This window comes from Piliocolobus tephrosceles, chromosome 14 (assembly GCF_002776525.5).
Source record: "Piliocolobus tephrosceles isolate RC106 chromosome 14, ASM277652v3, whole genome shotgun sequence".
Lineage (NCBI taxonomy): Eukaryota > Metazoa > Chordata > Mammalia > Primates > Cercopithecidae > Piliocolobus > Piliocolobus tephrosceles.
Window position 1 is genome coordinate 18,523,200 of NC_045447.1, and position 15,958 is coordinate 18,539,157.

The 15,958-nt window shown below is 47.6% G+C and overlaps 1 protein-coding gene across 3 annotated transcripts in view; it reads left to right on the forward strand.

The window, feature by feature from the left end:
• Positions 1–15,024, forward strand: part of CDK5RAP2 (CDK5 regulatory subunit associated protein 2) — a 205,825-nt gene extending 190,801 nt beyond the window's left edge. For all 3 annotated transcript variants that reach the window (XM_023223670.1, XM_023223672.1, XM_023223671.1), the window contains 5 exons: positions 409–674; positions 3,037–3,180; positions 9,271–9,397; positions 14,114–14,160; positions 14,608–15,024. In XM_023223670.1, the coding sequence (XP_023079438.1) occupies positions 409–674; positions 3,037–3,180; positions 9,271–9,397; positions 14,114–14,160; positions 14,608–14,664 (641 nt within the window). In that variant the 3' untranslated portion in view covers positions 14,665–15,024. The remainder of the gene's footprint in view (positions 1–408; positions 675–3,036; positions 3,181–9,270; positions 9,398–14,113; positions 14,161–14,607) is intronic.
• The last annotated feature ends 934 nt before the right edge of the window (positions 15,025–15,958 follow it).

A 15,958-nucleotide genomic window follows, 5' to 3' on the forward strand; every position in this document is an offset into this window, starting at 1 on the left:
CTGTTCTCTCCCTCCCTGCACAGATAATTGTTTTTCCTGGCTCTGGCCCTTCATCACTCTGCTGTTGCACCTTCCACAGTGTCTGTATTCTGATCAGACTGTGGGCTACTGGAATGCAGGCACCAGCTTGAGTTATCCTTGTGAATCTGGGGTCTTCTGCCGAGTGGGTGGTTGATAAGTGTTGGTTGAGTTGACTTGAGCCTATCCTACAAGAAGACTCGTAAGCCCAGTGTGGGGTAAGATATAGAGGTCCAGGAGCCATGCCTCTTTTCCCCACTGGGCTTGTGTTGGGTGGCATTTGGGCATGAGGGCCTCTCCTAGCTCTCCTAGCTAGCTTCAACATCATAAGCGCCTTGAACGCAGAGTGTTACCTGAAACAGATTTTACATCCTACCTCTCATTTTTCAGTTTCAGAGACTCCTCCACTCTCTGGGAATGACACAGACTCCCTCTCCTGTGACAGTGGCAGCTCGGCAACTAGCACTCCGTGTGTGTCCCGCCTGGTCGCTGGCCACCGCCTGTGGGCCAGCAAGAATGGCCGCCACGTCCTGGGCCTGATTGAGGACTATGAGGCCCTGCTCAAACAGATCGGCCAGGGACAGAGGCTCCTTGCCGAAATGGACATTCAAACCCAAGAGGCTCCCAGCTCCACAAGTCAAGAGCTGGGAGCAAAGGTAACCTGACCACAGAGCTGGAAGGCACAAGCTGCTCCCTGGGAGTGTCCGTGGAAGGGGTAGGGGAGTCAGATGGCGCAGTTGTCCTCAGTAAGACCCTGAGAAGAGGGACTAGGAAGTGTGGCCCCAGAGAGCTCAGAGGTCAGGTCCAGTGTGGGGGACTGTTGGTGGTGGCTGTGTTTGGTGGGGTTCATGCCCTGTATTCCTGCAGTTACTTCATGGGCTCTGCTGTCTTGCTCCCATGACGGCCTCTGTACATCTGGTCTCTCATCCATTCTTCTCTCCATCTGCACCCTGGTGTGTCTGTCCACTCATCTGCCCATCCACCTGGCTGTCACCCATTATGAAGCGGAATTACTAGTTCAAAGGTTGTGAACTTTTTAGGGCTCTTGATGATAACTGTTGCTGCATTACTTTCCAAAACAGTTGTGTCTCTGTTCATGAACGTTTGTCTCACTACGTTTTTGTCTTTGTTGAGGTTTTGTTGTTGTTGTTGTGTTTTTTTATTTTGAGACAGGATCTAGCTCTGTCACCCAGGCTGGAGTGCAGTGGCGTGATCATGGCTCACTGTAGCCTCAACCCCACCTCCTAGGCTCAAGCAATCCTCCTGCCTCAGCCTCGCAAGTAGCTATGACCACAGGCATGTACCATCACACCTGGCTATTTATTTTTATTTTTATTTTTTTTTTTGAGATGGAGTCTCGCTCTGTCACCCAGGCTGGAGTGCAGTGGCCAGATCTCAGTTCACTGCAAGCTCCGCCTCCCGGGTTCACGCCATTCTCCTGCCTCAGCCTCCCGAGTAGCTGGGACTACAGGCGCCCGCCACCTCGCCCAGCTAGTTTTTTGTATTTTTTAGTAGAGACGGGATTTCACCGTGTTAGCCAGGATGGTCTCGATCTCCTGACCTCGTGATCCGCCCGTCTCGGCCTCCCAAAGTGCTGGGATTACAGGCTTGAGCCACCGCGCCCGGCCTTTATTTTTATTTTTTAGAGACAGGGTCTCACTATGTTGCCCAGGCTGGCCTTGATCTCCTGGGCTCAAACGATCCTCTCACCTTGGCCTCCTAAAGTGTTGGGATTATGGGTGTCAGCTATCATGCCTGATTATGTCAGCATATATATGTATTTCTTTTTTTTTTTTTAGATGGAGTCTCATTCTGTTGCTCAGGCTAGAGTTCAGTGGTGTGATCTTGGCTCACTGCAGCCTCCTCCTCTTGGGTTCAAGTGATTCTCCTCCCTCAGCCTCTTTAGTAGCTGGGATTACAGGCACCTGCCACCATGCCTGGCTAATTGTTGTATTTTTAGTACAGACTGGGTTTCACCATGCTGGCCAGGCTGGTCTTGAACTCCTGACTTCAGGTGATCCAACTGCCTCGGCCTCCCAAAGTTCTGGGATAAAGGTGTGAGCCACCGTGCCCAGCCCAGGTATTTTTATTTATAATGACTTTTTTGTACTTTATTATCTAAAAAGGGTGTGTCTTTTTTCTCTTTTTTTTTTTTGAGACAGGGTCTCGCTGTGTTGTCCAGGCTGGGGTATGTGGCATGATTGTGGCACACTGCAGCCTTGACCACCTAAGCTTAAGCAATCCTCCCATCCCAGCTTCCTGAGTAGCCAGGACTACAGGTGTACACTGCCACACCTAGCTATTTTTTTATTTTTTTGTAGAGATAGGGGTCTCACTATGTCGCCTAGGGTGGTCTCAAATTTCTGGGCTTAAGCAATCCTTCCATGTTGGCCTCCCAAAGTGTTAGGATTATAGGCATGAACCACTGTGCCTGACCTCATTCTATTTTTGTATTTATTTTATTACTTATAAAAACAAGTGCTTTTTTCATTTCTTCTTCTTTTTTAGTATTTCCCCTTTTCTGAGTCACATACATAATTTTCTTAAGCCCTTGATACCTCCCAATTTGAGTTTGCTCTGACAGTGGTATAAGGCCCTGATATCATATTCACTACAGCAGGGCCATTTAACAGGGACCAGTAAAGACAAAACCATGTATTACTTGCTGTTGGTGTCATTTTCTCTGGGCGGGTCTCTGTGGGCCGCCAAACAGTGAGAATGGCCCTCCCACAGACCCTGTACTTGGAGTAGTAACTGTAGTTAATGCTGGTGGTTATTAACCATGGTGGTTATTAATCATGGTTATTGATTGGGCTAAAATCACCCCTGAAATTCTCTCATAATCTACAATTCACCAGTCTTTAAGAACAATAAATTGGTGTTATGTGTACCAGGCTTTCGCTCAGCATGTGAAACAGAAGCCCTACAGTCTGGAGATTTATGCTGCACGTTAAGGCTTGCTTGTCCAAAATCTTTTTCAAGACTGCACATAACAGCCTTCATATCCACCCTGTGTAGGGTCCACCCCCAGCACCACTGAGCAAGTTTGTGAGCAGTGTGAGCACAGCCAAGCTGACCCTGGAAGAGGCCTCCAGGCGGCTGAAGCTTCTCTGGAGAGTCTCAGTCCCCGAAGATGGCCAGTGCCCCCTTCACTGTGAGCAGGTAGGTGGTGACGCATGATTCAGAGGCTCAGTGATGCCACTGGGGCCTATGTCTCAGTTTCCTCCATACCAAGCAGGGGCCCACAGCAGATGTGCCCACCATTTGGGTATGTATCAGGGAGGAGATGGCCCTGTTTGCTATGGCTTCACCGTGTTCTTACTTGATCCGTCCCACACTCCTGTAGCCCTGACCCGTCTGAGCATATCTTTGTTGAGTAGAATCCTGTCTGCATTCTACACATGAGGAAACCAGGACTCAGGGAGCTGAGGCACTTAGTCAAGGTTAGAGCTTGTTTGAAAGCATAAATATTGGAACCCAGTGTTTATTCTTTTATTGTATAGGCTTTAAGTCCCAGTTTGTCCTCATGGACTAGCCCATTCTTTTCTACTCATCATCCCTTTTAGTTTAGGTGCCTTTCTCTGGCTCTTCTGATTCCTGTCGACAGCTTTCATCATCATATTTGAGTGGACCTTGTTCAAAATCTGTTTTAACTACTTAGGAATGACAGGCTCTAAACCAGGAGTCAGGCAGAGTAGAAGCCATCCTCTGATTTCTGTGTGTGGGATACATGTGGTGTCATGACAAGGTGAATGCCCACTCTGGCTACTCAGAGAAACCTCCCTGGAAGAAGGGACATGCAGGTTAAGGAAGAGTTAGAACTCTCTGCTTGGTGGCGTGATAGATATTTCCCCCTTTGTTTATCTGACCTATCCGTTCTTGCCAAAGGCCAGCAGGAAGGCAAAAGGGAAATTTACCTTTTTTTTGTCCTTATCTCATTTAGTTAAACCCCTTTTGACAGCTCTCAGGTCTCTCAAACATGACCAGGAAGTAGCTGGGGGGCAGCTCTCTCTGCTCTGAAGGTTCTAATGAGCCTGTCCTAAGATTTTCCTTTTGGGATCCTGGGGACTAAGTTTGGATACACTAAGCTCAGGAAAGTTAATAACTGTTCATTCCACAGAAAAATCTTTTCTTTTGCCCATGTTTAGCTGGTGGCAGTATCAGGTGGGAGACAGAGTATGAGGGAGGAAGGCTGAGACTCACTGGGGTCCAGTCCCACATTGGTCTTTCCCTTCTCCTAATCCACCAAGTCCTGTTCCATCTTAGGCTTAGGTGACACAGATGGCCTGACTGCCTGGAGTGTCCCATGTCCTGCTTCTGGCTGGCTCCTTCTCACCTTTCAAATCTTAGCTTAAATATTACCCCAGAGTCAGAGAGGGCTCCCTGAGTCCTTCATCATAGAGTCCTCTTCTGTTCATCATAGCCTTTCAACCAGTTGTAATTGTATACTTGTTTAATGTCTGTCTTCCTCTATTTTCCTTCAGAGGACAGTGTCTATTTTATTTATAGTTTTTGAATGAACCAGTGATTTTTTTTATACACCCAAAGTAGTACCTGCCTCATGATTTTAACATAAACATGTCTGAACTAAACAGCTGACACTTAATGCAATGTTTTTGTCCTTAGCACATTGTAGTAACTGTTATATAGACAGAATACAGCTCATACACATATATAAAAAATATATTATATATACACACACACAAACAAATTATAGCCACGTTGATTCTTCCCTACTTGCAAATCGTTCCAAGAAGGGTTGGTGCTCCTGAGTACCCCTTTCCTTCCAAAGGTTTCTTGAGTAATTGATTATGCTCACTTTGATGTTATGGAATTGTGGTGCCAGAAAAAGGATCTTTGAGACGCTCCAGTGTGGTTGCTGGGGTACAGACCCCCTATGTGGTGTTAAATTGCCTCTAGCCACTTTTATGTCACTGCTGTGTTTCATAGCATGCCTTTGCTTGGTGTGAAATGTGTGTAATGCTGATTTCCATTTCCAAGTTTTCACCAGCAACCCGGGGGCTTTTGAACTACCTGGTTTTCTCTTGAGTGTTATTAATTGCCTTTTACATTTAGTATACCATCCCATGCAGTCTGGACTGCTCTGGAAAGTGTGTATCATGTGCACCAGTTGTGTGGAGGGATACAAATGTACACACATACTTGTTTATAATAATTTTTTTAAATGGAGGATAAACAATAACAAACCAGGCTACATGTAGTAGTGGGAGGGGAGAGATTAGAGTAACAGATAGAAGGTACATTTCTCTGAATAGACCATTTTGTAGATTTGACTTTGCAACTATATAAATGCATTACATAATTATAAAAAAATCAAAATGAGAAAATTTCTAAAAATTCTTGGCAAGATGAAACAAACCTTACTGTACACGGCAACATAGGCATAACAACACAAAAAGGAAGCATTTCAATGACTAATGCATAGTACTTTGACCACACATTTCTAGTAGAAATATTCTAAGGGCAAGAAGAAAATTTAAACTCTTGTTAATGGTTATATTGTTAGTAATAATATTGATATTGATATTCTGAATTATTATATTTCTATTATAAGATAAAACAAATAACTGTTAATTTTATTGGGAACTGATTTTTTACTGTAAGGAAAAAGATATGAAATCAAAGAAAAACCCTGTAATCCTAAATTTGAATAGCACATATCATTATGAACTTGTGATGTATTATCATCCATTAAAAGAGTTTTATGAACTTTCTCAGCATACAAGGCTCTAGAAACAATGTCTGTTCTAGCACCAGTGAGTGCCCTTGATGCCCAAATTATGGTTTCTAGATACCTTTGCCCACTAAAGGGAACTAGGGTTCCTTGGAGAAATGGCTTGCTGCTAGGTCTGGGGCAGGAGATGTATAGTATGAGCCTAGAACATATTTCATCCTTGTAAGAAAGGATCTAGCATGGGGAAAGAGGGAGAGAACCCCATGGATTTACAGTGGTCCCCATAAGTGTGGGCCCTGGACCTGCAGCATCTGCATCACCTGGAAACTCGTCAAAAATTCACCTTCTCAGGCCTCACACCAAACCTACTGAATCAGTAACTCTGAGAGTGCACCCCAGCAGTCTGATTTTATAGCCCTCTAGATAGGTTTGAGAACCACTGGATTTAAAGAAACTCAAGAGATAATCAAATGCAAAACATGGATCTTGTTTGCATCCTGAATTGAACCAATTGTTTAGAAAAAGAAAATTACGAAGCAATCAGGGAAATGTATTCGCTGACTGGATGTGGTGATACTAAGGAATTACTGCCTTTTTTTAAAGGTGTCATAATGATACCGTGTTGGTTTGTTTGTTTTTTTTTTAAAGTATCTTTTTGTGGCCGGGGTGGTGGCTCATGCCTGGAATCCCAGCACTTTCAGAGGCCAAGGTGGGAGGATCACCTGAGGCCAGAAGTTCTAGAGCAGCCTGAGCAACATAGTAAGATGCTCTCTGTTTAAAACAAACAAACAAAAACAAATCTTCTAGAGAGATATAGTAAAATACTTTATAGATGATACGATTGGCTTCTAGGGTTTGTTCCAGAATCATCTTGGGGAGAGGATGGGCAGGAATATAGTAGAGATAAGTATGGCCATGAATTGATCATTGCTGAAGCTGGATGGGCACTTGAGCATTCATTATTCACTTCTTTCTGCTTTTGTAAATGTTTGAGATTTTTTCACCATAAAAAGAAAACAAGCAAAAATTTCTGTCCTCGGAGTCAGGCGGAACACTGGTGAGGAAGCCTGAGGCCTCCTGGGAGGGAGTGGCTTCAGCGCTGCAGCTCTGTGGCCCTCGGGAAGGGTGTTCTGGTGACCTCCTGCAGCACCAGGCATGCTGCTCACACCCAGAGTCTCATTTGATTCCTTGCGGAAACCTTAAGGGAGTTAGCTATGATTCTTCCCCTTTTCCAGAAGTAGGAATGGAAACTCCCAAGAGGTTAAGTGACTTGCTTCAGCATCTTATAGTTGGGAGTGGTGGAGTTGTACTTTGAGCCCCTGCTGTTGCTACCATGGAATATTCATCCTATAAAAATGAAGATTTGAATCCAGGGAACAACAGACATGTAAACAATTAAAATTCCCTATTTTAAGTACTGGATAGAATATATACAGGGTGTTAGGAGAGCACCAGTGAAAATTAACCCACCGTGTGTGGGTAAATAGTGTCACAGCACCTACTCTGCACCAGACACTGGTGGTTAGAGGGAGGAGATGAGCGTGTAGTCAGTACAGGAAGCAAACAAGTAAAGGACCAGTCACTCCAGTGTGCCATGGGCGGTGATGGGGAGACACTGAGCCGCGGCGCACCCAGAGGAGCAGTAGCCAGCCTAAAAGAAGTGCCAGGTCAACCTCCTGGAAGAGGCGAAACCTGAGCTGACTTTAGAACGAGGAATGGGTCAACCAGGCCGAGTTTGAAATGATCATTCCCGCCGTCTTCCATTATCTCATTTAGTCTCACTCTACTGCAATGTGATAGCTGGATCAGGGATGATTATTCCAATTTTACAGATGTGGGACTAAGGTGTTGACTGTAGAGAGACTTTGTCCTGGAATGTGTGGCCTCTGGAGCCATGACCAGAAAATCTTTGTGGGCTCTTAGCCACAAGGAAAAGAATCAAAGCAAACCTAATGTTTAAAATTAGGATCTGTTTGGGAAGAACTGTCGAAGTCCTTATACCTGACATGACTGGTTAATCTTAAAAGTAGGTTAAGTCAGGGAATCAAAAAATGATACGTACCTTAAACATTTTAGTTTAACTTAAAACAGATAAATATACATTCATTTGCCATTCTTTTGATGTAGGGCCAGGGCCTTTTCTTTTGAATATGGGTCTGCTGATTGGAGTTTCACATCTTTCTTTCTTTCATAAACTGCATCCATAATGTATGTCTGTCACTTCCAATTTCTGTTTCTTTAAGATGAAGAGAAAACCTAGACACTTGCAAAGCAATTTGAATATAGAATTCTTCTAGACTGTGTTCCTCCCACATCTTTTATAGTTGTCTCACCCACACCTAATTTGCCAGAAATGTGTTTTTTAGTGACTTGCTTTTATCAAGTCTTTCCTGAAGCATATGTTAGTTTTCATACAACTGGTTCGCTCTTTTAATACACATATTTCATGGGCTTACTTAATATTTAATTAAATTACGCAATTTGATGACAAGTACAGCTACCATAAACAAGTTTGAGAACAAACTACAGTGACTCTTCATGAGCTGACAACTCACCATCTCTCCTGTTGGAAGCAGAAGTGTTTCGACGTAGCAGAGAGCGGCCTGTGCCAGGGTGCTTTCCTGACAGAAAGGGAGTGTCCTTCCTCCTGTGAGCTGGTTTGGTGGAGACCGGCTGAGAGGGCTCCACTGTGCGTGTGTTTCACCTCGGAGCACTGGGGTCTCTGGTTTTGCCACCCATCCAGAGTTTACTCTGAAAAACCAGAAGAGTTTCTTCTAATGGAGCTTACTTTCCTCATAATACTTTTATATGATATTTTGAAGATTTAAACGTTAAAAAAAATTTTAAATCAGCATTATATATAGTTTTTGTAAAAAAAAAAAAAAAACACACTCAATTTGAAATCATATCTCATGGAGAGAATTGCTGTTAACATTTTGATGACATCTCAATATACACATCTATGGATGTGGGCGTTTATGTTCAGTTTTGTGGAACAGGAATGCCTTGTATACAGGGCGTTTTGTTCTGGGCTCTTTTGTCACTAACTGTGATCATTTTTTGATATCAATATATAGAGCTCTACAACATCGTTTTTTATAGTTGTAAAACTATTGTATTATATGTAAGTACCATAATTTATCCAGATCTATACTGAAATCAAGTTATTTTTTCCTACCATGAACAATGCTGAGACGAACATCCTTGTACATAGGCATCTTCTTGTGCTTATATTATTCCTTGGGGGAAATGCCAACGTGTAGAATTGCTGGGGCAAAGAGTTAAGCGCATCTCAGTTTGGGAGATCTTGCCAGGGCGTTCTCGCTGGGCCATGCCATCCCGCACTTCCACCAGAGGCCACGAGGTGCTTTCCCTTTACCCTCAATGGGTTTTGTCCAATATTGCCTTTTCCCGGTTGTCAGGAAAAGCCTTCTAGTTTCCATTCAAATATTTTTGCTAGTGGGGTTGAGCATCCTTTTATATGGCTTTGTAATTTTTCCTGTGTAACATGACGTTTTATGTTCTTTGTTCATTTTTCTAATTTCTCTTCTCTTTAGATTGGAGGAATGAAGGCAGAGGTCACCAAACTACATAAAAAATTGTTTGAACAAGAAAAGAAGTTACAAAACACCATGAAGCTTTTGCAGCTGAGCAAGCGGCAGGAAAAAGTCATCTTTGATCAATGTGAGTGAGTGTGTGGGTGGCCGCTATGCCTGACCACTTCCTGCCTCCAAGGGCTCCCAGTTCTGCGCTGGGTTACCCACTTTGGAGCCCAGATTGTAATCATGCCTCCTATCTGTGGGCTTCTTTTCATACTCCATCCTTTCTGACTCACACAGACAAATGTATTCATTTAACACACCTTTGTAGAGCAGCCCCTTGGTGTCAGGGACTGTCATCTCAGTGGGAGACAGTCGTGTGGCACGTCAGTGATGGAAACATGCGGAGCACTGGGGTGGGAGTTGGGTGGGCGTCACTCTGTCCTGGGGAGGTGGGCATCTTAGACAAAGTAACCCCTGCGCTGAGTGTGAAATGAGAGTAGGTGTTGTCACATGGAGCAGGGAGTGGCAGTCCCACAGGGAAGAGCATGGACAGAGGCACAAAGGCAGGAAATAAGGTTTTGTATGTGAGAAACCAAAACCAGTCCCTGTGGGGTAAAGGCTGCAAACAGTGAATTGAGGCAGGAGGGATTGGGGGTCAGAGAGTACTTCATGAAAGACTGAAGGTGGCAGGCTTAGGGTAGAGGATTGGCCTGTCAAATCTGTGTGCAAGAATGGCTCGCTGGTGGCTGCTCCACCAGTGAGGCAGAGGCCGACTCACTAGTCAGACAGGAAAGGTGGCTACGATGCTGGGGATCCAGAGGAGGGCATGGATTTGAGAAATTCTTCTCAAGGCAGATGCCAAGACTCAGGATTGGCGAAGTGAAGTAACTTTTTTAAGGTCAGTCCCAGTTCTGATCTAGCCACTTTGGAGATTGTGTGGGAGCAGCTCTGTTTCCCGGTTTAAACCCTCAGCACTCCCTCCCACTGCATTTAGAGGAGCAGGCGGTAGCTGAGTTTCCATTAGTGCCTGTTGGCAACACGGCCCTGGCCAAGTCTGTGCTGTCTGTGTGTCAATTTCCCTGTCTTAGGAGAACTGCTGACTGCAGCACTTTCTCTCTGGATGTGCCAGCCTGCCTTGTGCGGCTCTTCTATCAAAGTCCAACGTTTCTGGGGCATTTCTGAGAAGCACAGCACAGAGATTATTGCCAAGTAGGAGTTCTCCTTAGCCACCCCTGGGAACCTTCTGAAAATAGACTCTGTGAGACTGGCAGTGTTTGAACTGCAAAAGAGAGGAGCTCAGCCACTGAGCAGGCACTGAGTTCCTGTTCTTTGCCCCTTACGCCAGGCGCTGGGGACAGAGATGAATGAGACAGTCTTTGCCAGTGAGGGTTCCGGGCTTAATGAGGGAGACACACAGCTTAGCTGCAGGACAGTGTACTGAGCGCATCCTGGGAGGCCTGAGAGGTGCTTCAAGACTGACTGGGTCTTGAGGAATGACTAGGAGTTTGTCAGACGGTGAAGGGGCAGGAATAGGATTCTGGCAGATGGCCCTGTGGCCTTGCTGCTGTGCTTCCAGGGGTGAGAGAGAACTGAGTACTCAGGGACATGCTTAGGACATGCAAAGGATTTTCCTGTGAGAGATGAGTGAGAGGGAGAAGCAGGAAACATGTTGTAAGGAGCCTTGTGGACAGGACTCCAGGATGAGCAGCAGGGACCGGTGGGGTCCATGTGTGTGTTACAAGATCCCATGGCTGAGCTTGGAGGGGCCAGGAGGCTGGGAAGACCTCTTTGGTGGCTGCAATAGACCCCCAGGTGGGCAGTGGGTCCAGACTGTGGGGGAGGGGATGGTTTTGAAAGATTGTAAGGAGGTCAACCTGGCAGAGTGGTGGATGTCTGTGGGGTTCTGGTTGAGGGTTTTGTGTCACTCGTAGAGAAAAGGAGCACAGAGGGGAACCTGGAGAGAGACAGTGCCAGCTGTGGTCATGTTAAGGCATCTGTGGAATATTTGGGTTAGACTCTTGGAGCAGCAGTGGGGTGGGAAGCGATGCTCGGCACAGGTCTAGGAAAAGGCAGAACTCTCTGCATTGGCATCTCTCCTTCTCAGCAGCCTGTGACCCTGAACAGTCACAGGGCAGGTAGCTAACCCTATTGACAGGTGAGGAAATTGCAGAAGTAGGTTTGGATGGGTTGTGTACTGTGGTCGGTCAAAAGGACAGAACTAGAACCCAGGTCCCCTGTGTCCTAGGTCAGAGATCATGGAATTATTGATTGAGCACAGTTCAGATCTCCACTCTTACGTGACCTGCATTAGACTAAAACCCTAAGCTTTAGATTCCTCATCTCTAACTGGAGACACGAATTCCAAAGGACTCAGACTAACTAGTGGGGCCGGGTTCAATAGCAACTTTATAAAAAGCACCCCAGTTTTCTCATCTGTAAAATAAGGATGATAACGCTACCTAAACTGTACAGTCTCGGGGGCAGAGGAGATGCTCACCCAGTCCCTCCTCTTTCTTTCCATTAGGCCAGACCAATTCCTATGCATGGAGGTGGCAAATCATTCATAGTAAGAAGAGCCACAAATGTCTCATAGCACTTCCCCTCCTGAGCTGGTGTTGCCCGTCTCCGTATCTCCTAGGCCTGGCACAGAGCAGGCTCCGCCAGAGCAGGGTGAGGGGCTTGCCCCAGGCAGCATAGCTGGTGGCTGACCCGGGCCTGCAACTCCTCCTGTGCCAGGCTCTGCAGCTCATCCCAAGGAGCCAGGTCCTGGGAAATTCTCCAAGCCCTGCGGACTTCACAGACCTGCTCTGTGAAGTGGACTAGGTGAAAGTTGGCATAGCACCTCCTCTTCCTCCATCCCCTCATGGTGATGAGGAAGGGCAAAGGCCAGGGCTGACTGCTACCTGGTCAAACTGACACCATACCTTCTCAGAGTCTACAGGGGAAAGTAAGGAAAGGGCATCCCAGTGGGAGCCTAAGAGTCCTGATGCCCTGGGGCCACTCACTGGCCATGTGACCTGGAACCAGGTGCCTCAGTTCCGAGCCCCAGGTCCTCATTTGCAAAGCGAGGACAGTAGTTCTGCCCCATAGGGTGGGGGAGTATTCAGTGAGGCCACAGTTGGAAACCACCTGTCACCAGGTCAACACTGTTCAGCTCAGGTCGGTACCTTCTTCCCAGCACTCTGTTGAGGTGGGAAGAACCGTGGACCGAGTTGGGCAGACCCGCGTGTGAGTCCCATCTCTGTGCTGGGGCCAGTCTAGATTTGGGACAAGTCCTTTGTCGCTGTGTTCCTCGGTCTTCTCCTTGCAGCAGGGATTTCTGTGCTTTGGAATGCGGCAGTGCTGTTGAGGCGCAGGGGGTCCCCTCAAAGCTTGAGCCCGGTGATCCTTAGTTCTTCTGCCATGAGCTTTGTTCTCTAGGGACACGGAGTGATCTTTCACACTCATCTTTAACCTCCACAGCTGTGATACTTAATCTTTTCTGGGTCTCAGGCCCCTTGGTGAATCTGGAGAAAGCTGTGGTCTCTCTGTGGAAAAATGCAGACATCCAGATACACACCCTCATTTGCACACAGTGTCGGAGGATTTAGGACTGACCCCCCCCAAACATATCCAGCGCCCCATGTCAAGAACTTCGCTCTGCAGCAGGAGGTCAGGTTGGGGGTAGAGGGGCAGTGGCCACCTCTGAAAGTCGTTTTGCTTGGCTAGAAACAAAGTCCACACCGTCTGTGCCGTCCCCAGTGTCACAGATTGCAAATAAACTCCAGTACCTCCAGATGGAAATTTTCGTGAGGCAAGAAATCAATATTTTCTCAAGGCCACCACACAACACCTATTCTGAAGAAGCCACTGGGGAGCCGGGCTGTGTGTGTTGGGCGTTGAGTCTGTTACAGCCTCTGGCACTGTTGGCTAAAGGTGCGGCTCCAGAAGCCTTTGGTGTTTCCAGCATGGGGAGTAAGCTGATCTCCTTACCCTCACCAAGCCCTGTTGAGAACAGATTCCCTGTCAGGCTCAACTCTGATCAAGAGGGGCATTCTTGCCGCTGCTGGAGTTTGTGTTGGACAAGAAAAAGTCTGAAGGAAGAGCCACCTTTCCAGTTGCTCCTGAAAGCCAGGGCTCGCCCGCCCCTCCTGGGAATTCGGATACACAGGGCATCTGTCTAATACGGTGCTCCGGGCGTCAGCGTCGGCAGGGACCTCTGAAACTCTCCCACCCAACCACCTTCTGTCCAGGCAGAATGTGCCTTGCCCGGGGAACCAGGCTGGGCTATTCCACCAGTTGAAGGGCAGGCAGAGGAGAAGCAGCATGCCCACGGCGTTTTCTTCCAGGCCATTTGGAGCTGGCTGTAAGAGCTGCTGGGTAAAAACCTGGATTTGTAGAACTTGGACCCTCATATGTGGGTCTGCCTGATCGGGGCACAGTCCCTTCCCACAGCTGCTTCCCACAGGGCCTAGGAAACTAAAGAGTGCTGGGCAGGCCCAGGTCTCTACCCTCCCAGCGCCATTGCCCTCCCTGGCCCACAGAGGTGAGCCTGAGGGATACCTGGACAGCCGGGTGACCGTGCAGAGCTGTGGTGTCTTCTGTGAACCGGCATAGCGTGCTCTAGTCTCTGCATCGCTGTCAGGTGGTGGCTTAGTGGGGCCTCAAAGAGGTGTTGTTGATGCGTTATTTGGCCCTGGGGTGTGTGATGGGTCAGGTGGGCCCTTGGTACCTCCCTCTGGTCTGGATGCTTCAGACCTCATGTTGTCCACGTGTCTGAGCCCTTTGGTGTGCGGCTCATCCTCCCTGCACTTGGCTTTCACACGGCTCTCCTGGACATCCATGCCCCTAATCATTGCATTCTTTGCTCTCTCCTCAGTGGTCGTAACCCACAAAATCCTTCGGAAGGCCAGAGGAAACCTGGAGGTATGCCCTTTGAGTCTTCACTGTAGGCCAGTGGAAGGTTGGGAGGGGTGCAGGGCCAGAAAGGACCTCTTGAAAAATGAAGGTGCAGGGGGAGCCAGGGGACATGTCCTCCTCAGAGAGTTGTGTGTTTCTGCCAGCAGTGCATGGAAAGTTGTGTTTTATCATGCCCTGTCGCCAGGGGGGGTTCTAAGTTTTAAATTTGTATGCTATTTTTAGCAGTAAGAAATTCAGCAAACAATGCTTGGCACATAGTAGGCATTTGATGAATATTTCTTGAATGAAGGCAGTATGATCTCATCATCATTTTATTCGGTAAATATTTACTGACTAAACTATGTCTTTGAAAGCACTTTGAGAATAACAGTCTCGCGTTTACCTCTGTCAGGGGTCTTACTTCAGAAACCTCCATTGGACTTAAAATTCTCCTTTTTTTCTTCCTTTTCCTAGCTTAGGCCTGGGGGAGCCCATCCAGGAACATGCAGTCCCAGCAGACCAGGCTCCTGAGAAGAACTTGCAGCCAATAAAGCTTGTGCTTCCCCACTGAGCTCACACTGTCTCTTTGTTCCAAGTGTGTTTCCTATTTATTGAGGAAGAAAGAGCTGTCTGGCCAAAGGAAATCTTTTTTTTCCCTTCATGTTTTCTCTCTGAAAGTTGGCTTGAGAGTTGTTGTCAGAAAGGTGCAGGTGCTCCACAAACGGGTGGTCAAAAGGCCTGGAGCTCTTGGATGTCGCATTTCAGATCTGGGGCAGGCACCGGAACTGAGGCTGTGCGCCTTGGTGGGCTTCACGTCTTCCCCTGGATTTGCTTAGTACTCGGCCAGTGCCGCAGTTTGAAGATTCTCATTAAATGATTCATTTCATTTCACCTTGACGATTCTGTTGTTTTGTGTGGAGCCTCAAAGCCCAGGTCCCAAAATCCCAAGTGGGACAGGCCAGGGTTCCACGGGTCGCATGGCTCACTGCTGAGCTCGCTCAGGTGTCCAGAGAGGAGCACCTCCGTGTAGCGTGGCTGTGGGCACTGGCGTGTGCTCAGCATCTCACAGTCTGCTGGACAGCAGCCCTTGCAGTGGTGCCATTCCCGATTTAGCAAAGAGCAAAGTGAGGCCCAGAGCTGGGATGTGGCATTTGCATTGTCCCCGTGATGACAGGGGTGTGTCATCAGCCATCCACATCGCTGCCTCTGACCAAGATGCCCCCAGCCAAAACACTTTAGCGGCTTCCCACTACCCTCTGATCCAAGCCTGAGCCCCTAACAAGGTTTACAAGCCTTGCTGGCACCTCCGGCTCCTTGCCCATCTCGCCTCCTCCCACTCCACTCTGTGTTCCGGGCAAACCGAACAGTGTTCTCCCCAGCCTAACCCAGGCTGCGCCCTCTTGGACATGCTCCTCCCACCCTTTCTTTTTCTAGTTAGCTTTGAATGGTCCTTCAGAAGTATTTTTTCTGCCCTTGGGGAAGCCTCTCCTGACCTGATACTAGGTGAAATACCCCACCTCTGCTCCCGCAGCCCCCACGCCACTGTGCGAATCCTCTGAGTCCCTGGAGAGCAGAGGCTTGTGTTGACTACGGAATTGCCAGCACCTGGCCTGGCACCCAGCTCCCCAGACACGACGGTGAGGGGAGGAGACTGGATTGCACTGACTGGAAGCGTAGGGTGCTGCAGCCTAGGCTGGGAGTCCGGGGAGTGGCCTTATGCCACTTTGCCTGTCTCCCCATCCATTAAGAGAGGGGTGGGGCAAGTGGGTAGTGAGGACCCCTTCTGCTTGGGTTCCTGCCATCTGTGCTCTTCTGAGAAATATTT